General features: G+C 36.3%; 1 protein-coding gene across 4 annotated transcripts in view; it reads left to right on the top strand.

Moving 5' to 3' along the window:
- Nucleotides 1-24,736, top strand: part of astn1 (astrotactin 1) — a 279,541-nt gene that overhangs the window by 236,487 nt on the left and 18,318 nt on the right. For 3 of the 4 annotated variants that reach the window (XM_048163179.1, XM_048163180.1, XM_048163181.1), the window contains 3 exons: nt 6,354-6,622; nt 7,103-7,236; nt 7,798-7,949. In XM_048163179.1, the coding sequence (XP_048019136.1) occupies nt 6,354-6,622; nt 7,103-7,236; nt 7,798-7,949 (555 nt within the window). Of the gene's footprint in view, nt 1-6,353; nt 6,623-7,102; nt 7,237-7,797; nt 7,950-12,147; nt 12,467-24,736 lie in introns of those variants that run through there. The other variant, XM_048163182.1, reaches the window with a different exon arrangement.

Genomic DNA, 24,736 nt, shown 5'->3' on the forward strand with positions numbered 1-24,736 from the left:
TGTTCAAACCAGAGTCGACACTGATGGAGAGACTCAGGAAGAAGTTTCAACTTTTAGAATGCAACTGGACATTTCTGAATGGTTAGTAGATAAATTTATGTACTGTAGGTGCTGTGGAGTTGATTCAACTCATAGACTAGCATGTGCCGTCATGCTAATCTTTTGTGCAAAAACTGTATGGACACCCACTATACATAGCTTACCTGTTTGCCAAACAGAGCCATACACACCAGGCTAACATTTATTATTGCTATCAAATGCTGTGAATGGTCTAAAAATTTTTTACAAAATATCTCTTGGACAGAAACACTCCTTTTTTAGCAATCGAGCTTGCCAGGGTCAACTCTCAGGCTATCCAAGCTAAAGACTCTAAATAGTGTTCTGTGCTCGTCTGTGCAGCAAACGACAGAACAGTTAGCATGCTTTGCTCTAACTTTTGCCATTGCCTGGAACTGGTACACCGTTTTCACTTGCAAAAACAAAATGGTGGCGTCGTGGGTGGAAACATGCAGATTAAGGAATGGTTATATTAAAATAAGATCCCCTTTCTACGTCACAAGGGAGTAAAATCTGAGCGGCTTGCCAAAACAAAGTTATCGGGTTGTCCTTTTTCATGTTTTCTGTATTGTTAGGTGCACCGGGGACCCGATTATAGCACTTAAACATGGAAAAAGTCAGATTTTCATGATATGTCCCCTTTAAGTAGAACACTGTTGACTAAAATGTCATTAGAAAAAAATGCAAGATATTAACAGTGCACTTTTGTTTTTGAAAATGCAAAATCTGGAAAAGAATATTATTGGTCGCGTCAAGGACAATTTTCGCATGTTGTTAAATTTTAATGCATATCAAAATCTAATACAATTCAATATATTTGGCAACAAATTATATTGTCAACTAAAATTAGATGCCAGCTAAACTGATGTACTGACTAAAATTGTCAAATTTAAAAGGAAGACTTGTGTAATTTATTTTTCTGATTATCTTTTCCAGATAATTTAAATAAATTTATGGGTTAGTTATTTAAGTTATGTTTGTTATTTTGGCCTAGCTCTTCCCTGAAGCTATTGTTCCCTATTTTCATTATTATCCTTTTTGATATTGTGTGATATCTTATTATTCATCATCTTTTCAAATTAAAAGTTATTATTTAAATCGGTGGTTGTGTTGATTCTGGGACAGGAGGTTGGATTATCCTGGTTCTTTCTCCAAGGTTTTTATATATATATATATATATATATATATATATATATAAAAACCTTGGAGAAAGAAGCAGCTATATATAGGGCATTGTGGTAGTTCCTATTAACAATGTACGATCATCGCCTGCTTTGATGCGAGTCATTTTCACCTGGTTTTCTCTGTCCAAAACATCCTAAATTGTTGCCTGTCAGTCTCTCCATCCGACTCAAAACTGTGCCCTGTATTGTGACAATTACTGTGCAATATGGCTTTAATATAAGCCTCATAATTCTTGTTTGAGAATAAAAATAAAGCCCTCGGCCGATTCTATGTAAGGCAGGTCAGAATCTGTTGCAAATTGCTTCAGACTCAAGCCCCTCAGCCTAGCAGTTCATGTCAAATAGCACAGCGAGGTCTCGGGGAGCGTTACCAGCTCCACCGTGCCAACAGATGAATTAGTTTAGCCCTCACACCTCACAAACAAGATGTCACTGCTCTTTGTGTCTGAGGGCAGGCCCAATCACAAGTAAATAAACCCAGTCACTCTCATCTGTACCCCACCGGCAGCTTTTATTAAGAGACAGAGGGGCATGTCAGTTAATACCAGCAGCTAGCCGCATGCTTAAACCGGTGGAATAAAACGAACACAAGGAAGATTGAAAGCCTGGTCGGGAGAGGCGAGAGAAGTGAGATGGAAAGGGACTGGCTGGAAGAGTATTTACATGTATGGACTAGCATTCAGCTCTACTTGATTCGACATCAGTGCCGACATAAACTAACAACGCAATCTACTGAACAGAGCAGGTGCTTGAATAAGAACCGCGTGATAATCATCATACAACATCTTTCCTGCAAGATTAGCTTGTCAAGGATTTTCTAAAGTGTTCAAATACATCCTGAACCCAGACAACACATTGCAAGACATTTAAATTGCTTGACCGTGGCGCTTAAACATCCTGATTATTGACTGATAGCTCCGGCGAGTCCTTGGAATTTGGATACACGCAGAGCAATTCATGACTTTTTCATCCTTTTCCATACTTGTCAAAAACATGAGAAAAGCGGAGGCAATGTTCATTATCTCTGTACTTTATCGTGTAGCTTGCATTTTCAGATCCGTGCAGACATGATAATGCAATTTGTTAGGTCACCCCCTCCCTTCTGGGTTAGCATTCCCTCCCACAGAGTTCTTGCACCATCTAGTGTTTAGTCTGGTAGGTGCAGGTCTCGTTTTAGGGAATTTGTCTACTCGCTGGTGATAAGAATACCGTGTACGGTACAGAGGAATTTCTGAATTCCGCATCTTTGTCACAGCTGACAATTTGCATGCAGTCATAAATGGCAATCCTTCAAACCACTGAGAATATCAAAGGCTTTTTCTGAAGAGCTCTGAGCTTAAAGAGGCACTACAGATGACAAGATTTTCTGTGCTTTTTCATGCAAATCACCTGCCTAAAATGAAAGTTATCTAATGAGATGTTTTCCTTCACTCTCCTATTTTAATTTGGCCTGCAATGCATCATGCCGGTTTCATAACTGTCAAAACCCAGAGCTGTAGAAAAAATATGTCAAAGCAAATTGGCACACTGTAGAGTGTGCTGCTCTCCCACTGTTTCTCTCGCTCTCCTTTTCCAGCCTTCTCTATTTCTTCTTCCCCGCTTCTTGCGTTTTCATTCTCTCACTCTGTCTAATTAAAGCACCGGCTAAGCGTAATATTGGTAATGCCTTCTTAATCTACAGCTGGCATCGAATTTGATGAAACACTTTTAACACATTAGTATTTTCCGAGGAGCTCGAGCTTTCTGATTGGCATCCAAAATGTGCAATTTCCAGGACTTTTAATCCATTAACTTTAAGGAACCTTTTTTCGAGAGCTTTGTGTTTTCTTGGCACAGCTACGGTGCTTTTTATCAAAGAAATACAATGGCAGATACAATTTAGATGATTTAGATTTACTGTATAGGAGTAATTAAGAAAGCATCATATTTTATAAAGAGTTTGAGAGTGGGTAGGAGGGCTTGAGGGCCGGTTTGCTCCCATTACCTCGCAAAAGGTCAACTGCATGACCTTTTGCACACTCCTACAGACCAGACATGCTTAGATATAGAATAACAAAAGAACAACTGCTCAGATTCTACAAAATAAGTACAATTTGTGGGTGGATGCTTGATAAAATGAAAGCAAAACATGTTTGGGTGGACTGATTGACATGTTTGCATTTTTTTTATTATTATTATTATTAAGCACTACGGGAGGCTGCATTTTCATTTTCTCATATGTCCCAAATGCAAAATGGTAGGCTAAACGTGGCCTATCTGATATTGCAAAAGGCTAAAGGAATAATGGGTTCTCACAGTGCATTTTCTTCTCACACTGTTGACTCTGTGTGGTTTGTTTTGTGTGTGCGTCTTTTAAAATCTTGAGTGTGTGTGTCTTTTATTAAAGTGTGCTGCAGTGAAAGGGTATTCCCTAATTGGCAGTTGAGCTTGCAGATTGCTTCCTGTATGTGTGGAGGTCTGCAGAGTAAGCAACTATGAGTTTATATACTTTTGGGATGGGCTTAAAATAGAAGGAAAGCTTTACAGAATAAATGTACGGTTTAATTTTATGCTCAAATGGTGATTCATTGTTTGAAATATAGGGCTTATGGAGTAAATATTGATGCAAATATAAGCATATTTTACATATTCATGTATTTCAATTAAATTATTTCAATCATGACTATTCTCAGAATGATTTAATCATGCTATTTAGTATTGCAATGTTAAAGGGATAGTTCACCCAAAAATGAAAATTTGATGTTTATCTGCTTACCCCCAGTGCATCCGAGGTGTAGGTGTCTTTGTTTCTTCAGCAGAACACAAATGATGATTTTTAACTCCAACCGTTGCCGTCTGTCAGTCAAATAATGCTAGTGGATGGGAACTTCTACTATAAGAGTAAATAAAACTTGCTTAGACAAGTCCAAATTAAACCCTGCGGCTCGTGACGACACATTGATGTCCTAAGACACGAAACCAAACAGTATTTATATCATTTTTTACCTCTAAAACACCACTATGTCCAATCGCGTGCAGCACTCGTTAGTAAGGTCTGATCGCGCTCTGACAACGGCAGTGATGTCTCGCTCTCATTGAAGTATATGCGCGAGACATCACTGCCGCTGTCAGAGCGCGATCAGACCAAACGAATCGAGTGATGAACGCAGTTGGACATAGTGGTGTATTAGAGGTAAAAAATGATATAAATACTGTTCGGTTTCTCGCACAAACCGATCGTTTCGTGTCTTAGGACATCAATGTGTCGTCACGAGCCGCAGGGTTTAATTTGGACTTGTCTAAGCAAGTTTTATTTACTCTTATAGTAGAAGTTCCCATTCACTAGCATTATTTGACTGACAGACGGCAACGGTTGGAGTTAAAAATCATCATTTGTGTTCTGCTGAAGAAACAAAGACACCTACATCTTGAATGCTCTGGGGGTAAGCAGATAAACATCAAATTTTCATTTTTGGGTGAACTATCCCTTTAATGTATTTGGTCTTGGTGGACTAGATCTGCTATGCTGCTGCTGCTGCTGCTGCTGCTGCTGCAGAGCAAGTATGGACTTGCTACTTACTGCTAATAGATATATAGACATGCTGCTGTGAGTATGTGAGATATAATGCTGCTGCATAAATAGACATACATAAATCCAATTGCAGATCTAGGCAGGTGAAGCTGGTGGAGGTAGAGGATTTCAGATGAATTCTGCAGGACTTGCTTACAGCAAACAATGAACCAGACTATTTAAATGTTGAGCAAGTAATTTCATTGGCTGCAGGATCAGCAGAGGCCAATCAGCTTGTGTCATGTGGAAATGATGTGATTGCTTGCAGATTGCATGTAAATGACCTATCAGCCTGCATCCTCTAAAGTTTCATAACAAAGATGTTTAATTAATTATTTAATTTGATAGTTTAAATAAATGTTTAATAGTATTGTAATATTATATGTTAATTTGGGACGGGCTTAAAATAGAAGCAAGTCTTTACAGGATAAATGTACAGTTTCCTTTCATGCTCAAATGATGATTCAGTGTTTGAAATAGTGCTATTAATAATTATAATTATTCTGCTTATTTCACATTTTCATTTTTTTTAAATTATTTAATTATTTAGATTTGATCTATTTAAATACATTTGTAATAGTATTTTCATATTTTGAAAATTTTTGTAGACACTGATTACCTCAAAAAAATAAAGCAACTCAATTTTTTTAAGTAAACAATAATTATAAATAACAGTTAAGTCAAACTGAAAAATGTTTGTTTGCTGAAAAATGTTTGTAGATTAAGTCCACTGTACTTAAAACTATTGTTTATCATACGTAATGTTTCTCATTTTTCATATATTTTAATGCAGTTCACAATACTCAATACATTTAAGTAAACAACTCAAAAATGTATTTAGTAGAACTTAAAAAGTTTATTTTGTACTACACAAATATGCTAATTTACAATTTAATTGAAATATTGAATAAATTAACAGATAATCTTTACAGTTAAGTGTTAGTTAGCAAAGGCAGACTAGCATACGCTAGTTAATCAACATGCAGTATATGTAGTCTTGAATTTTGACAGCCTATTTTCGACGTAACCACAGGCACTACTCTTCACCACGATGGTAACCCAAACAAAACTTCAACATCACAGAAACACCTTTAAATACCAAAATAACAGAACATTAAACAATAACACATCTTCCCCTTTATTAATCTTGAGCAAAAACACACAAAATAACCCTCAATTTCAACATTTATTCTATTTACGCAGCAATAGTCTTTGTGACGCAAAGCATGCTGGGAACTTGAAATCTGCTGCAACTCAATTTAATGTTGAATGGATTCTTCTGATAATGTTGGTTAGAGAAACCATGTGACATGCATGTCGTCACTTTACGTCGCTCAGTAAAAATAATGATTTAAGTATAAGGGTTTACACAAAAATGTTGAGCTACACAAAAATAAAACTAAACTCTTCGTTCAGAAAATGTAATTGTTTTAAGTTGCATCAGTGATTTAACAGACTTTAATTGCAGTGTACTCAATCTTTATAAGTTAGTAATACTGTTCGGGTTTACAGTGAAGAATGAATGATTCTTAATCTAAATCATGTGGAATTCTCTTTTTCAGGAAACTCTCCATCAGACGAGTCGGAGGAGCGGGACAAAGAACCACGCACGCTTACTTACCCAGCATACATTGCCAGCCTGCTGGACTCGGGTGCCAAGCGCATGGCGGCAGGGGTGCGCATGGACTGCAGCAGCCAGGGCCAGTGCCCTCTGTCCTGTCACCTCTGCCACATGAGCCCTGGGCCTGCACGTCCTGCAGAACCTGTGCTGCTCAACATCACTAAAGCTACGCCGATCTACGAACTGGTCAACAGCAACGAGACCTATCAGGTATCTGTGAGTTATAATGCTGTACTCTCACCCTGCAACTCTTACCTGGTTACACACTGAAGCTAAGCAAATGGACAACGTGTTAGTGAAGCAGACAGTGTGGGTCCTATTGCACCAGTATGATGGGACACAATTCTGTACTTAATACTGTAATTAAAAACAGCAAGATTTTCAATAAAAGAGACAAAAAAATGACAGGGTTTACATTAATAGTGTTTACACTGATACATTAGAAGGGAAAGGGAATGTTGTTTGAGAGTTAATGTAGATTGATTAAAGACTACACTACAGTGTATTTATATATACTTGAAAAGGAAGAAATAAGGTAAAGAATTATTTATAAGTTGATGCATCATCAGATGCTGCACTCTAGTGGTGATAGAGGGCATTTCCCTTCTCATTCTGTAAAGCACACTGAGTGTAAAAATAGTGATGATGATCAAATTTTAACATGTTCTGCATCTTTGCCTTATCATGTAGGCTCTGCAGGAGGCCATGATGAGTGTACTGTGGTGCTCTGCTAAAGGTGATGTTATTGATGACTGGTGTCGATGTGATTCCAGTGCCTTTGGCACAGATGGACTCCCGACATGTGCTCCTCTGCCTCAACCGATGTGAGTTCAAGGAATATACAGTTTGAATATCCTGGTAATACTTTATAATAATTATACAGTAATAAAGTACTTACAAATCATTAACAATCTATTTGTTTATAGTTGATTCATGGTTAATAAGTCTCTACATTGTTAATATATTAATAGGCTATATAGAAATAGTGAGTTTTTCATTAATTGTCACTGTAATTAACACAACTGTTATTTTTTAATTAGCTCGTAGTAAAGGAATTGTTAATTGTTATTAGAAGAAATAGTTCTCACTTAAGATTAGGTCACAGAAAATGGGAAAATGTCATTATTAAACAATAATAATTTATTGTTCAATGAATGAATAAATCACTATTTGTATATGGCCTATTAATATATTAACAATGTAGAGACTTCAGTTTATTAACTTTGAATTAACTAGTTTGCAAATGATTTATTACAGTACATTTATTATGAAGTGTTACCACGATCCTCAGTATAAATGGTTAAAATGTGGTTTCAAAATAAAATTTCAGATCTTGGTCAAACTATAAGCCATAAATGTTGTTGTTCATTTTGTACTCTTGTCAGGCTCAAGTTATCCCACTCATATGAGCCCAGCAGTTCATTGATCATCATAGAATGGAATCATGCAGAGCCACCAATCGGGGTGAGAATTGTTGATTACCTCATCAGTCAAGAGAAGGTGACAGAGCGAACTGATCACTCCAAAGTTGAGACAGGTAAGGAAATTATAATACGAGCTTATACAAAACATTTGGGATATATAATATACACACATTCCCGTCTGCCTCTGCTGTCTTCTTCAATAAAGGCTAAAAGACCCAAAAAGAGAAACAATACTTAATGCTCATTTACTTGGGAAGTAGCTGTGTAATAAGCGGGATAATGTACATTCAGCCAGTCATTATCACAAATTAAACCCCTTCTGGGTGATACAAGATCCTCCCGCCTCACGCTGGGGTCTTGATCACCCTGCCAAGGTTTATTTTGCGATAATGACAACTGACTGCACATGAATATTTGAAATGTAAATTAATTTTAATTGAATTTGAAAGACTGAACCACAAAAAAAGACCACATTTTAGGTTGAAAATAATGGAATAAAAAATGCATTCATATTTTCTAAAGATATTCAGTTCCTCTTATGTAGAGGCTTTGATTGTACAGTGAAACCTCTAACACAGTTGCCTTAAAATTTACCTGTGAATTAAAATAACCACCACAAATAAATCTGAGGGACGACTGTTAAAGATTAAAGACCATTCCAGAGATAAAAGAAAATCAAATGCATAAATTTAGAGAATTACCCAAGTGTTTGGATGTTCCAGTTGATGCTGTTGGTCCTATTATTGGGGAATGGAAGCCACATTAGAAAACAAAGCCTAATGAAAGCCTAAATTCAATCTGTTCATCATATAAAGCGATCGTGTCTCTTCAGAAAATTTGGACTAAACCACTCAATTCATATGGATTAGTTTTACGATCTCTTTATGAACTTTTTGAAGCATGAAAGTGTCAGTTGTATAGCTGTCTATGGAGGGACAGAAAGCTCTCAGATTTAATCAAAAAGATCTTTATTTGTGTTCCAAAGATGAACGAAAGTCTTACTGGTTTGGAAAGACATGAAAGTGAGTAATTAATGCCAGTATTTTCATTTTAGGGGAATTATCCCTTTAAACTCATCACATTTGTAATACATTAGTTATTTGAATAGAGTGCCTCAGGGATGATGCATTTTTGTAGGAAAAACCCGGAAGCGAGTTAGCATTTTAGGACTTCCGGTTCCAACGCCGTAAAGTCAATGGGTTTTTTGAATTGGTTTTTGCTAAATCGCCTGAAATAAGGTCTGTGGTTAACAAAGCCTCTAAATACTTTCACGTTTTGATCTATGACACAAAACACACCAGATGTAACCCACTTATGATTTTTTAAACTTTTACTGTGTCTTAAAATTGGCGGATGCTAACAAATTGCTAAAAGGGACTACTTCCTTTGGCGGGGACTTTAGATGTCATCATGACAAACAGGACATTTGGACAGCATTTCTCATGAAAAAGTGGATAAGTATTAATAACAGCGCAGATCATAATCAGCGAGCATGTTTTTAAATCAAGTTGTTTTTTAAATACAGTTTGAGGAAGCTTGGTGGTGACGACGCTGATCCGCGACCATGGTATTCTGTAGTCCGTTTATAGCCTACTGTTAGCCTTTTATATCTAACGACTTTATGTAGGCTTCAAAATCTATAAATGTTGTGTTAACTTGTAAAAATTATCTTGATAGACAAAACATGTAAGTGTCATAACCCTTTGTTAAACACAGAGCTTATTTTCTGCGATTTTCCAAAAGTCTATGGGAAAAATGCATAGGCTTTCAATCGAGGGAACCCGTGCGCCGCTAACTTCCGGGTTGGCCAACAAAAACACGTCATCCCTGGGATACTCTATTATCGTGTTATGTAGGGAGCTGTTCATGAAACCTTGTTTTTTTGGGGGGGGGGGGGGGTGGAAGGGATGACATTGCCATTTGAAGGAGTAGAGGAGCTAAATAACATTTAGACATTCAACCTGAATTATCATAGTAGCACAAATTGTGGGGGCGGAGGCATCAAAGTAGAGGTGTGATCCTTTTGGGTAGGGGTGTGTTTGTTTTGGTGATTTCAAATATCAACAGCGTTTACCAGAAATCGCTTACTGCACATTTAAGACAAAACCACGGGAGAAGCCAACGATCACTTTGATTTAGCTTCAGAGTTCAGTAGCAGAAAGCCGATAAAGATGGACTAGTCAGCCAGATCATGAGGGAGGGAAACACACTAGAAGCCATTACTAAAATGAACAAGTGATGTCACCTCTAAAGTTTGCCATTTGTGTCATGGGACCAGATTTTTGTGGTCAGATGAGACCAAGATGGAGCGTTTTAGTCAGCTCTCACTGTCTACATTTGATTTCATTCACTGTGACATGCGATAATTGTGACATATTGCCTGTATTGAGCATGAGGTCTAGATAAAGTATCCAATTTGACCTTTAAATAACGAATAATCTGAAATAACCTGCAACATGATCTGAAATACCCTCCATTTTATGCTTTCTTCCTTTTTTAGATTCTAGACAGTGATGTATTTGTGTAATTTTGAAAGAATGAAACACTTTGAGATGAATATTAAGTCAATATGTGTCTCACATCTCTATCCTGGGTATAATGGACATCACATGGGATTTCTCAAGGTGAATGTATGTTCATTCTAAGCCTCATTTATCAGAAGGTGTGTTGCTGGATGAAGACCATGTTATTGTTCTGCCAAGGATTGCTGAGTAGAATGAATATGTCTAAACCTGAATGCCCCACTTTCCTCTTTGCCTGACATGCCAAATCCCACCTCAGGACACAATTATAAGTTCTGCCCAGGCCTCCTACTCTTGAGTTGCACTTTTCACCCATCGAGTCAACCTGGTATTCGGACTTTGGTACTTACTGTGCTCTATACCAGCGCCAGAGAATTTGTTCCACTTTAGGCAAGAATTGAAAAACGATTTTTCACATAGATGATCAATGGTTCTTCAGAAGGCCTTGAAAGCAGGTCTTGATACTGGACATGCTGTGCTTCATAAGGATGTAAGACACAGATGTGGCCTCTAGAAAATGCTATGTTTTGTATGCGTCAGACATATCCAGTGATTGATTGATCCGCTCGCAGCTTAAACTGTGAAGTGTTGTAAATACAATGAGAAAGACCACCTTGAAGCAGGAGAAGGGCAGAGCCAAGGCTAGAGTTGATTCTGGTAATGATTAGGATTTAAGCCTTTCAGGATGAAGCAAAAATGGTCATATGTTAAATAACCTTGGATGAACACCAGAAACTTTAAATCCAGGGCACTTCCCTTTGCTACCAATTTCCTTCCCTGTAAAGAACAGTGAACTTCAACGTCAACACAGAGGGACGACTACTGGAAGTACAAGGATTATGTTTAACATTTTTATATTTTACACTCTAAAAATGTTGGGTTAAAAACAACCCAAGTTGGGTTATAAATAGACAAACCCAGCGACTGGGTTGTTTTAACCCAGTGGTTGGGTTAAATGTTTGCCCAACACGCTGAGAACATTTATTTAACCCAACTGTTGTTTAAAAATTACTATATGACTGACTTAAAATGAACCCAAAATAGGTTGAAAATTAAAAATCAGACACATAATTACTAGAGTACAATAATAATCAAAAGGATAACATTTAGCAATTTAAATAAAGGTTTATTGTTTAATTATTATTCATTAAACTTATTAATAAATGTTCATTTATTAAACATTTTAATAAATGTTAATTTCCAACATACTTTGGGTTCATTTTAAGCAAGCAATACAGTAATTTTTAAACAATATTGAGTTAAATAAAACTAGACAGCAGGTTGGGCCAACATTTAACCCATTTGCTGGGTTTGTCCATTTTCAACCCAACTTGGGTTGTTTTTAAACCAGCATTTTTATTTAGAGTGTATTATTTCAGAAGTAACAGTAAAGACATTTACAATGTTACAAAAGATTTATGTTTCAATTAAATGTTGTTCTTTTGAACCTTCTATTCATCAAAGAATCAAGCAAAAAAATCTAATTTTTCACAAAATTATTTAGCAGCACAACTGTTTTCAACATTGACAATAAGAAATGTTTCTTGAGCAACAAATCATCATATTAGAATGATTTCTTAAGGATCATGTGACACTGAAGACTGGAGTAATGATGCTGAAAATTCAGCTTTGCATCACAGGAATAAATTACATTTTTTAAATATATTAAAATTGTTATTTTAAATTTTATTATTATTTCACAGTATTTCTTTTTCTTTCTTTTTTTTTTATTAAAGAAAGAGAGATTGCTTGACATCTTTTGGATAATGCTTGTTGTTTGATGTGGCAGGTTACTCCGGAACTGCAGCCAAGCAAAATGAAGCTCCCGAAATATAATGATAACTTGGTATAATGGTTGCTACATCCTTGTTTGTGTGTAAATGATGTCAGGCTTACATCTGTGTCATCAGCTCTATATTTAAAAATAAATCAAATAAAATAAACCTGATGTGGAACACACGTCCTCCCACTTTGGCGGTACTTTTACCAAATATAGTGCCTAGACCCAAACTGTGTTTGCACCATGACAACCTTTGGCTTCCCTGTTATATCTTCCTCTAGCTTCATCCATTCCCCTCATTCGCTTTAAAGACATGCCCATTTCATGTCCTCCCCCACCTTTGTTGTTGCCCCGTCCAAGTTGCACTTCAGACACATTGTGGCTGTTAAAGTAGAAAAGAACACCATGCTAAATGAAGTCCAAATGTTGAATTGCGAAAATGAGATTGATGAGGAGATGATCGTCGAGGTCCTGCTGCAATCCAGATACCTATGAGTGTTCCTGCATTTTTCTTTTTATCTGTAGAGGTAACATCTTGTTCTTTACGAGCCTCTGATTAAAAAGGTGTCCAGAACCAGCAACTTTTCAGCCTGGACGGTTCAGAATGTACTCCACAGGCTGTTAGAAACTGATTATAAAACCCCATGTGATTTTTAAGGTCTCATAAGAAATGTGAGGGATTTTCTCATCTTGTACAAGGCTGTCCTTTATTTGCTATTAAAAAACAAGAGGCTGTAACTTGCAAGTAATTTCAGACCCCTATTTTTGTTTTACCAGGATTTGTCTGTGCTAATAGCCGCTCAAAGCACAGACATTCTTGTTAAAGGATTAGTTCACTTCAGAATAAAAATTTTCTGATCATTTACTCATCCCCATGTCATCCAAGATTTTGTTTTGTCTTTCTTTCTTCAGTCAAAAAGAAATTAAGGTTTTGAGGAAAACATTCCAGGATTTTTCTCTATATAATGGACTTTAGTGGGGTACAACGGGTTGAAGGTCCAAATTGCAGTTTCGGTGCAGTTTTAAAGGGCTCTACATGATCCCAGCCAAGGAAGAAGTGTCTTTTCTAATGAAACGATCGGCCATTTTAAAAAAAATAATAATAATAAAATAATTATATACATTTGCATCTTGCACTGCTCTGTAATGTGCCACACATTACGTAATCATGTTGGAAAGGTCACGCGTGACGTAGGGGCGGAAATATTATGGTTTTCCTCAAAAACCATAATTTCTTTTCGACTGAAAAAAGAAAGACATGAACATCTTGGATGACATAGGGGTGAGTAAATTATCAGGAAATTTTAATTCTGAAGTGAACTAATTCTTTAATAAATGACCATTTAATTAATCTGACTTCACCAAATGAAAATTCTATCATCATTTACTCACCCTCATGTCATTCCACACCTGTATGACTCTTAAAAGAAGATATTTTGAGATGTCTCATATCATGGCTTAACAAGATGCGATGTGACAAGTAATTTCTCTGTCTACACCAGATGCGAAACGACTATGAGATGCAGCAAAATCAATCACAGCCAATCAGGAGAGCGTTTGGGGCGGAGTCTCTCTGCAATTGCAACAAATTGAATAAATACATAATCATTTTCATAAATATTTTAACATGATTAAAAATACACACTGAGGGACTGAAACAATAATTGTCACAGAATTCACTTGTTTGCTCACATTGAGTTCACCGTATGAACGTTCTAGCATCATTTTAATTGATTTTTATTATCATGAATATCATGAAATATCATGAAAATCAGACTTTTTCCATGTTTAAGTGCTATAATCGGGTCCCCGGTGCATCTACCAACTGAGAAAATGCAAAAAACAACAACCCAGTAACTTTGTTTTGACAAGCCTTTCTCTGCAAGCATGTGAAAAAATTGAGCAAGCCGCTCAGATTTCCTTCCCCTGGTGAAGTAGAAAGGGGATCTTATTATAATATTACCGCCCCTTAATCTGCACGTTTCCACCCACAGCGCCATCATTTTGTTTTCGCAAGCGACAATGGTGTTCCAGTTCTAAGACCATGGCAAAAGTTCGAGCAAAGCATGCTAACTGTTCTGTCGTTGGCTGCACAGACGAGCAAAGAACACTATTTAGAGTCTCGTTAGCCATTTAGAGGTTCTGTCAGAGCAACATTTTTGAAAAAATATTAGACCATTCACCATTTGATAGCAATCATAAACGCTAGCCTGGTGTGTATGGCTCTGTTTGACAAACAGGTAAGCTATGTATAGTGGGTGTCCATATGGGTTTTGCACAAAAACATGACAGCACATGCTAGTCTATGAGTTGAATCAACTCCACAGAAACTACATAAATTTATCCACTAATCATTCAGAAACATCCAGTTGCATTCTAAAAGTTGTAACTTCTTCCTGAGTCTCTCCATCAGTGTCCGACTTTGTGTCCGGTTTGAACAATGTAAAGGCCTGTACACACCGGGACGAATATCGCACGCGTTTATCGCCAGCGTTTTTCGAGACGTTTTTTGTGTTCACACCCAAGCGATTTTCACTGGCGTTGCGCAGAGTGAACGTGCAAATTCACTCCCTGACAGTATGTGGCGCTTGTGCTTAACGGTAGTGCAAATAAACATATTTATGATATTAATAAAGTTAAAGAAGATAAAAATGCAGATATTAAATGGCATATATATGAGAGATGGTAGTCAGAAACAGTAGTGCAAATAAACATTTATGAAATAGACATTCTCAACTATATTTCTTGAATGTAAAAGAAAAAAAACTGCAAAAATACAGAAATAATACAACATCTATTAGTAGCCTATGGCCAAGAACTGGCAGAGCACCCATAGCGTGCGTACGTCTCAATCAGCTCCCTAGTTCACTAGTCAGGGCACTGATCAGGGAGTCAGCCACATTCATTTAAATGGTATACTGATACACGACCTAGGAAGCTAGGGAGCTGTTTGAGACGCAGGGATTTGTAGGGTTTGTAGGGGTCTTCCTCGTCTACTTACTTTCTCTTCGTCGTCTTGTGTGCTCGGCAAGACTGTTTTGTGCTAGAGCGCCACCAAGTCGTGTTTTACTATAACTTCAGCAGCTCCAGGCACGTGAACAAAAGCACCAATCTCATTGGTCGACCAGTTTTTAACGCGGCGCGTCAAACCAAAAAAACGAACCCGAGGCGTTTTTTTTAAAAAATGCCGCTTTTACACCTCGCGTTTTTCGCGTCGGTGTGCACACTCACATTGGCGCCCGTTGTTTAGTCAGGAGGCGTTAAACATCGCGCGCGTGTGAACAGGCCTTAAGGCTGAACACTGTTACTGACAATCCTCATTTTGGCTGCGTGAGATTATCCAGCTTTGTTGTTGTTGAGGAACTGAAGCGCAAGCTGTTAAAGCTCCGCCCTCTTCTGGAAAGTGGGCAGGGAGCAGCAGCTCATTTGCATTTAAAGGGACACACACAAAACGGCATGTTTTTGACCCAAATACGGACAAATTTGACAAGCTATAATAAATGATCTGTGGGCTACTTTTAGCTGAAACCTCACAAACACATTCAGGGAACACCAGAGATATTACATCTTGTGAAAAGGGGCCCCTTTAAAGGTGCTCTATGTAAGAATGACAGCTAGTGGTTGAAATGGGTAGTGCAGTCCAAATTCAAAATATTGTTTGCCCCGCCCCCTCCTCCTCAGACTTGATGCTCTCGCAGGTTGCCAGTTTGAAGACACGCAACAGGAGCGAGCTCATTTGACATTGGAAGGCGAGGAGACTTACACACTGTAAGATAATTAGTTGATTTATTGATTTATGATGAGTTGATATCGCATTTTAATATGCTCCCGTTCATGGAGATTTTTAGATAGATGCTGGCTTTTTAGGTCGTATAGAATCTGCGATCTCTGACCCAGTTTGTTCGCTGGCTTCCATGGCTGCAATTCGCTGCATGTGTTTTCCGCCAACTGGCAACCCGGGGTGGTAAAATACTATTGGGTAAATTGGCAACATTAGGTCTTGCACAGACCAAAACAAAAACAGAAATTCCAACACGGAATGCACATTTCAAAGTAAAATAAATGGCTGTAACAATGTTTTTCAGAGAAACGAATATGTGAACTGAGCATGTTTAACAAATGTCTGCAAACATATTTTTATGCATTTTTATGTTTTAGTACAGTCAAAAACTTACATAGAGCACCTTTAAGATCTAAAGTGAATTATCCATTGTCTTTCAGTATGGCTAAAAAGGTCATGCAAAATGATATTCAAACTCACATTAAACATAATCAGTGCCTTAGACTACCATTGTCAAACTTTGTATGTTGTTCCAGCTGCGACGTCACAGAAATGGAAACAGTTTCTAAAATAGAAACCCATTTGGACAAACACTCTGATTAACATGGCAAAAATGCCTTTTATCATGGCGTCGTGCCACATCTGGTTATGAAACAGCGTCAGAGTTTATTTGTTTGTTTATTTTTTTGTCCATACATTGAAAGTCAAAGCTAACCAAAATGGTTTGGTTACCAACATTGTTCAAAATATCTTCTGTTAAGAATAAAGAAAGTCATACAGGTTTGGAATGATATGAAGTTGATTAATGATGACAGAATTTTTCATTTTTGGGTGAACAGAAATGAAAACGTTGCTATAAACATGTATTTTGTTCATTTCCAAAAGCAGTTCATAACCGTGCCTGTCAAATATCCATCATTATTCACTGATAATCTTTCATTTGTGAAATGGATCAATCAGTTTACTGAAAAGAATGGGTTTAAAAGAATTATTTGTTCATGAACTGATTATTCTGGTTCTTAAGTTTAACTCGATGACTGTACAGGAAGATTAAATTGTTGTCTGTTTCTCATCTGACCTGAATACAGTGCAGTAACCATGGCTGATAAATTTTGTAGTTTGTAAATTTCCAACTGTTTAGCTTTCAGTAGAGAATGAAAACTAAACTCACAAGTGTCTAAAAAACATTCCTACTTCAGTTTTCTCTAAATCACATATACAGAATTCGATTGGAAAGGGAGAAATCACATTTTTTGGCAATAAATCACACAAACCACATTTGCCATATGCTTTCCTTCACAACGTATATAATGAAAGTATTGTTCCTGAAAATGGTGTCTAGTGCTTTATTTTGTGTATGGTTGCCTAGAAACAAGGTGTGGCTCATCTTACCTTGTGGCTCATTTTACGTTTGTCTGTGGATCTGTGGATGAGCAAATAATGATGATCATTTTCATTTTAGGTGAACTGTTCCTATAAAAAAAAAAAAAAAAAAAATTGACTTGATGTGGATTGTAAAGTGTTTACTGGACATACTGTATTAGGAGTTTTGTAAATCCCAAAACTACAAAACCGGTCTGCTATAAAATATCACACACAGTGAGACTGCCAGTTTTGCATGCTAATAGTGCTCTTAATAGGAATCAGGCACACAACGTGACATCATCAGCTCTTGCTTTTCTCTCTCGTGTTGTGGGAACGGATTAAATGGGAAGTCTGCCTTCAGTCATTTCACCCTGACCAGACACACTGAAAACAAACAGCTTTCCTCGCCAGACTGATGTCACGACTTTGATTTCACATAATAACAGCAGGGTTTACTCAAGGGTCAGAGGGACATAACATTCTACACATAAACAGACGCTATCCCTCCCACGAGTGGCATAAAGAACCAGGTGCCACACTTCCCCTAGTAAAGTGGGACTTCTCCTCCAAGCAGCAGGCAAAACGAGGGCTTCTGTAAAAAAATAAAAAAAAATAAAGGGGGTTGTTTTTTCCCGAATAGGTGGAAGACACAGTTTCACTCCTGAGGAATGTTTCCGTAGCCCTGCTCCTGGAGGATGATCTCACTCTGTGTCTGTGAGCGGGGTCAGGTTCTGGAGCCCGAGCAGGTGCACTGCGGAAGCTGGCACAGCTCGCACTGATTCACTCATACTCCCACAAATCCATGTGTCTGTGTGTGCATTTACTTTTGGACAGGCATTAAACTCTGTGTTATGAGTTGGGTGGGTGCTTTTACATTTGTCTTTATTTAAGTTTGTGCACATGTATATGTGTCTGTGTCTTTATATGTATTTTTATATAGAAGTTTGAATTTATGTGTTAGTTTTTGTGGTATATGCAGCGGCATCCACTAGTGAAAATGCTTTACTGAAAATAAAACCAGTCATAAGTCACACGGGTATATTTGTAGCAATAGCCAACAATACATAGTATGAGTTAAAATGATTGATTTTTCTTTTATGCCAAAAATCATTAGGATATTATGTGAAGATCATGTTCCATGGAGATATTTTGTAAATTTCCTACTGTAAATATATCAAAAATGTATTTTTGTGAGTGGATATGCATTGCTAAGGACTTCATTTGGACAACCTTAAAGGTGATTTTCTCAATATTTTGACTTTTTTGCACCCCCAGATTCCAGATTTTCAATAGTTGTATCTCGGCTAAATGTTCTCCTATCCTAAAAAACCATACATCAATGGAAAGTTTATTTATTCAACTTTCAGATGATATATAAATCTAGATTTCAGAAAATTGACCCTTATGATTGTTTTTGTGGTCCAGGGTCACATATTGTTTTGGTGATCAAGAAACATTTCTCATTATCATCAAATTGATGTTGAAAAGATTTGTGCTGCTTAATATTTTTGTCGAAATCATGATAACTTTTTTTAGGATGATTCAAATTCAAAAGCATTTATTTGAAATAGAAATCCTTTGTAACATTAATGTCTTTACTGTCACGTTTCATTAATTTAATGCATCCTTGCGGAATAAAAGCATTTGTTTCTTTATTTTAAAAAAAATCATACCCAAACTTCCTAAAACATTCTATTTTTTTCCAATTTTTCATTTCATTTAGAATCCCAACGTGACCTCAGATATATGGACCCCACAGTGTGCGTGATCATTTGCACCTGTGCAAATTATTAGACATAATATCCAGTGAACAACAAGAGGATCATATTAAAGACCAGCAATACTTGGAGTTCCTCATCATAAAAACATGTTGTCTCCACCCGTTATTGGAACTCAAGGGCCTCAGGGTTTCTATCCAGGCAGATGATGTTATGATGTACAGTTGCTGAGCTACAGATTTAACAGAAATAAAGGTGGCTTGAGCTGTGCTATAAAGGCCCTCCTTCATGTATTTCCTGCCCTTCAAATGTGGCCCAGATGTCAAATGCCCATTTGGCCAGGAGCCATCAACATGTCTTCATCCAACAACCATACGGTCTCTGGTTATCATTAAACTGTACATCACTATATCACATTCACAACAATTACATCTTTAACTTATCCACATGATTTCTACTGGACTCTGATTGGTCAAATGCAACCTTCAGTGATTTAAAATAGTATTAAACTTATAGCTAATAAGCGAGACGCTCACGTTCTCAGTGTTAGTTTACTCATTTGCTTGCTCATGACAACACAGTGAAAAGTATTTCAAATATGTTGGACCTTTTATTGAGAGTAGCCCATATTTACCTGTTGAGACGTGCTTTCACAAGCACCTGCAAGACCTTTTGTGATGTTTGAATCAACGGAGGCGTGACATCCGAAAGGTGCATTTGCAAAATATGCTGTATTTTTGTATTCCGCTAAGGTGTCGCTAGTGTCACAGAAACGACATACTTCACCTTTAAACTTATCAGTTTAGGACACAGATCTAAATCAGACACGACAATAAAAAACACCATGGCGTCAATTTAAATGTATGCCAGAAGTACTTTTTGAATTAATAATTAAAAATAAGTATAACATAATTAGTATTAGCAGCCTATTATAAGTAAAAAAATAAAATGTAATTATAATAAATATAGGCTATTATAAATAAAACTGATGACTTCAACAAACGCAAAGACTATCGATTAACATCCTCTGATAGGTCGAGTTACAGTAGGACTGTCTTAAACAATTTATATGTTTTCATAAAATCGAACTTCAAAAAAATCAAAATCAAACTTTAAATGGACTGGAAATTGTTACAGCCTTTAGTTATTATTTTGGAATTAATGTAGAAATGCTTAAAACACTAACTTGATGAGATTGGTTTGACTTGGTTTTGATAAATATAACATTACAATACATTGTTAATGTAAAATTACAAAATAGAATTGGTTTTGGCTTCTTTTTTTCATTTTTGATGTAATGTAAAGTAAATGTAAAGTCAACGTTAAGAATAATGTACATGAATTTACATTTGATTCATTTAAAAAAAAGTGCCTCCTCATTGCAGGTCACCACTGCACACCACTGATTATATATATATATATATATATATATATATATATATATATACATATATACAGTACAGTCCAAAAGTTTGGAACCACTAAGATTTTTAATGTTTTTAAAAGAAGTTTCGTCTGCTCACCAAGGCTACATTTATTTAATTAAAAATACAGTAAAAAACAGTAATATTGTGAAATATTATTACAATTTAAAATAACTGTGTACTATTTAAATATATTTGACAAAGTAATTTATTCCTGTGATGCAAAGCTGAATTTTCAGCATCGTTACTCCAGTCTTCAGTGTCACATGATCCTTCAGAAATCATTCTAATATGCTGATTTGCTGCTCAATAAACATTTATGATTATTTTCAATGTTGAAAACAGTTGTGTACTTTTTTTTTCAGGATTCCTTGATGAATAGAAAGTTCAAAAGAACAGCATTTATCTGAAATACAAAGCTTCTGTAGCATTATACACTACCGTTCAAAAGTTTGGGGTCAGTAAGAATTTTTATTTTTATTTTTTTGAAAAGAAATTAAAGAAATGAATACTTTTATTCAGCAAGGATGCATTAAATCAATCAAAAGTGGCAGTAAAGACATTTATAATGTTACAAAAGATTAGATTTCAGATAAACACTGTTCTTTTGAACTTTCTATTCATCAAATAATCCTGAAAAAAAATATTGTACACAAATATTTTGTACAATTGTACACATTAAATGTTTCTTGAGCAGCAGATCAGCAGATTAGAATGATTTCTGAAGGATCATGTGACACTGAAGACTGGAGTAACGATGCTGAAAATTCAGCTTTGACATCACAGGAATAAATTACTTTGTGAAATATATTCAAATAGAAAACAGTTATTTTAAATTGTAATAATATTTCACAATATTACTGTTTTTTACTGCATTTTTAATTAAATAAATGTAGCCTTGGTGAGCAGACGAAACTTCTTTTAAAAACATTAAAAATCTTAGTGGTTCCAAACTTTTGGACTGTACTGTATATAGTATATAGTGTGTCGCCACCTTGGAATTACAAGGTTTTATCTGCATTTTGATCAGTTTTGAGATATGATCATGTGATTTCAGTAAACAAGGCTTCGTTATGTCATAACGAAATTTCAATGGTTCACGTGACTTTGGCAGTTTGATACATGCTCTGAACCACTGATTTGAAACAAAAGATTCGTAAAGCTTCTAAGCTTCATGAAGCAGTGTTTTGAAATCACCCATCACTATTTTTTATTTATTTTTTTTTTTTTTGGTGCACAAAAAGTATTCTCGTCTCTTCATAACGTTAAGGTTGAACCACTGTAGTCACATGAACTGTTTTAAATATGTCTTTAGTAGCTTTCTGGGCATTTGAAAGTGTTAATTTGCTTTCAACGGAGGCCTCACTGAGCCATCGTATTTCATCAAAAATATCTTCATTTGTGTTCTGAAGATGAACGAAGGTCTTACGGGTTTGAAATGACATGAGGGTGAGTAATTAATGACAGAATTTTCATTTTTGGGTGAACTAACCCTTTAAGAGTTTTGCCATTTTTATTATTAGTAGTAATTGTGGTTGTTATATGTTTCTATATCCTTTTAAGAGGACTGTTTGCTGTATGTGGTTTTGGACCTGCAAATTTTTTCAAATGTTTTGTGTGAGTGCTTTCCATCATATTTTTTTCATTCTGTGCTCACTGAAATTGTTTTTAGTGCTTTCTTTGGTGTGGTCGGTCTTTAGTCACGTTCAGTATACAAACTTGTCTTCCAGGCAATTTTCTTACCTTCACAGCACATGGAGGCTAAGTGTTATCACCTGTTGGTTGCTGTCAAATGTGGGATTTTATCAAATTGTAGAATAGAGCATGTATCACAATTTAATCGAAGCTGAGCGGCGGCTAAACTCTTAGCAGCGCTATGACGTAGATGGCAAGTGTAATGTCTAAATCAAAAGTTCTTTGCACGAAAATGAATGCAGATTAAAGAGTTTTCATTTTCTCTCTGACCCACTCCAACTCTGCGAAGCACTAACACCCACCTTTCCTCTCTTACAATTAACCTTTTATATCCTCTTTTCATCAAAGAAGACAATATGTTCCACATGGGAGATCGAGTCTGTTAATCATTTTTGGGAAAGAAATGCCAAGAATTGATACATTACAAACCGTTGTTATCCATCACTCGCTCTCTGTTCATCAAAGTAGACAACGAAGGCCAGATGTTGTTTGTGGAGTATTTTGCGGGGCTCCACGTGTGTTTGGTACCAGAGCGTTGCTGTTTAATGGAACTGGTAAAATTTCCAGCTCTTTGGATACTACGCTTTGGAGTTGCTCCTGTGATGGATTTGGAGATGTTTAACAGAAACAAAAGATCCTCATTATGTGTGGTCAGGTTTTTTTTTTCTTTCTTTCTTTCTTTTTGATTTTGAAGTTTTTACTTGTAAATTTTTACCTGAGTTGGTAGAAACAAAACCTCAGAAAGTTCCTTCCTTTTCCATCTTCCTTCCTTCCTTTGCTTGCTTCCCTATTTCTTTTTTTGCTTTCTTTTCTCACCACTTTCCTTCCTCCCTTTTCCCAGTTCTTTCTTTCTTTCTTTCTTTCTCTTTATTTAAGTTATTCACATTTCAGCTTTCTGGTTAACCGCAGGGGAGAAACAGTAATGTCTATGTGTCTGAACAGCAACAAATTAGTTTAGGGAAAACATATGGCAAACATTGTGGAAAAGCTTTAGGCTCACAACACTAGCAGCTCACATGAATCCACTTCACAACTGTTGCCTCTGTATGTTTTTAATGGAATCATCTGTATTTCATAGGAGAAATAAATATTTTTGTACACGATGGCTCAATATTTAGCACAAACATGTGTATATCAGTCAAGGTTTATGTTCTCTTTTTATTAGCAGTTGGTATATGTTTCAGTAATGCACAAATCTGATACTCGCATCAAGGTATTGAGGTTTCTCAGGCTGAATGTAGGAGACGTTTAAGTCATTTGAGGAATGTTGTCTTTGGCTCAGATGTTGAGAATAGGGTCTTGCCTTGAACTGCTGAAAATGTTATGCACGCTCTGTAAGACATCATCTTTTGGTTTAAGATCGTCCAGTTGGTTGGCCCCCCCTTTCACTACCAACATGTGTTTAAAACAATAAATGCTTTTAAGTTGAGCATTTTTCCCATGAATTTAACCTTGCCATTTATTTGTCTTTTATTCTGGATAAATCAGAAGGATAATAACTGATGTGTTGTTCAGTCCCTGAATGAGGTCACACCAGGACAGGGTATTCCCGAATAGATGTTCACCCTCCACATATGTGACTCTGGACCACAAAACCAGTCATAAGGGTCTTGAGATTTATATATCATCTGAATAAATAAGCTTTCCATTGATGTATGGTTTGTTAGCATAGGACAATATTTGGCTGAGGTACAACTATCTGAAAATCTGGAATCTAAGGGTGCGAAAAAAGTCCTTAGCAATACATTTTACTTACAAAAATCAATTTTTTTATATATTTACGGTAGGAAATTTACAAAATATCTTCATGGAACTTGATCTTTACATAATATCCTAATTATTTTTGGCATTAAAAAAAAAATATCGATAATTTTGACCCATACAATGTATTGTTGGCTATTGCTACAAATATACCCGTGCGACTTATGACTGGTTTTGCGTTCCAGGGTCATATATAGGTATTATTCTCTGTACAAAGAGAAGCAGAGAGCACAAAACCAAGGTAAAGTGCCTGCACGTTTGAACTGTTTAGCAAACTGTTTCCTTTCTGCCAAATAGTTGAGAAAGCCAGGTTCCATTTTCAAGTTTTGATTAACAACTTGACAGACCTGTTTCCATCATCTAAATGTTTTTGTTTGTGTTTTCTTTCTTAATTAAATGCTGTATGTATACAAGCTATATATATTAGGATATACAAAACGTACAGTAGTTTTTGATTTGCTTTGTGTATTGTTATTTCAACATTGTGGGTGATTCTTCTCCAAAATGTCTTGGAAATTCTCTTGGATAGGCTGGGATCCTTATACCTGGCTGGGCCTTGATGTTGTAACAAAGTAATGAGAATCAGAGAGGGTTTTTGGTCAAAGCCCATGAAAGTTTAACAGAGGGCAGCCAGGCATCATAGTGTAGTCATGTCAACCCAGGTCTTTCCCGTTGAAAAATGACATGGGGATGGAACATGATGAAAGGGCATAAATTTAGTCATATTTGCCAGAAACCTGTACTTGTAACGACTGTCAGGCACACCTTTAGATTGATAAAGAGGTGGAGATATCTTGATAGGTCTTTTTTTTTATTTAGCTTATTATTATTTTCATATTACCATTTGTCAAAGA

Source organism: Megalobrama amblycephala, linkage group LG17 (assembly GCF_018812025.1).
Source record: "Megalobrama amblycephala isolate DHTTF-2021 linkage group LG17, ASM1881202v1, whole genome shotgun sequence".
Lineage (NCBI taxonomy): Eukaryota > Metazoa > Chordata > Actinopteri > Cypriniformes > Xenocyprididae > Megalobrama > Megalobrama amblycephala.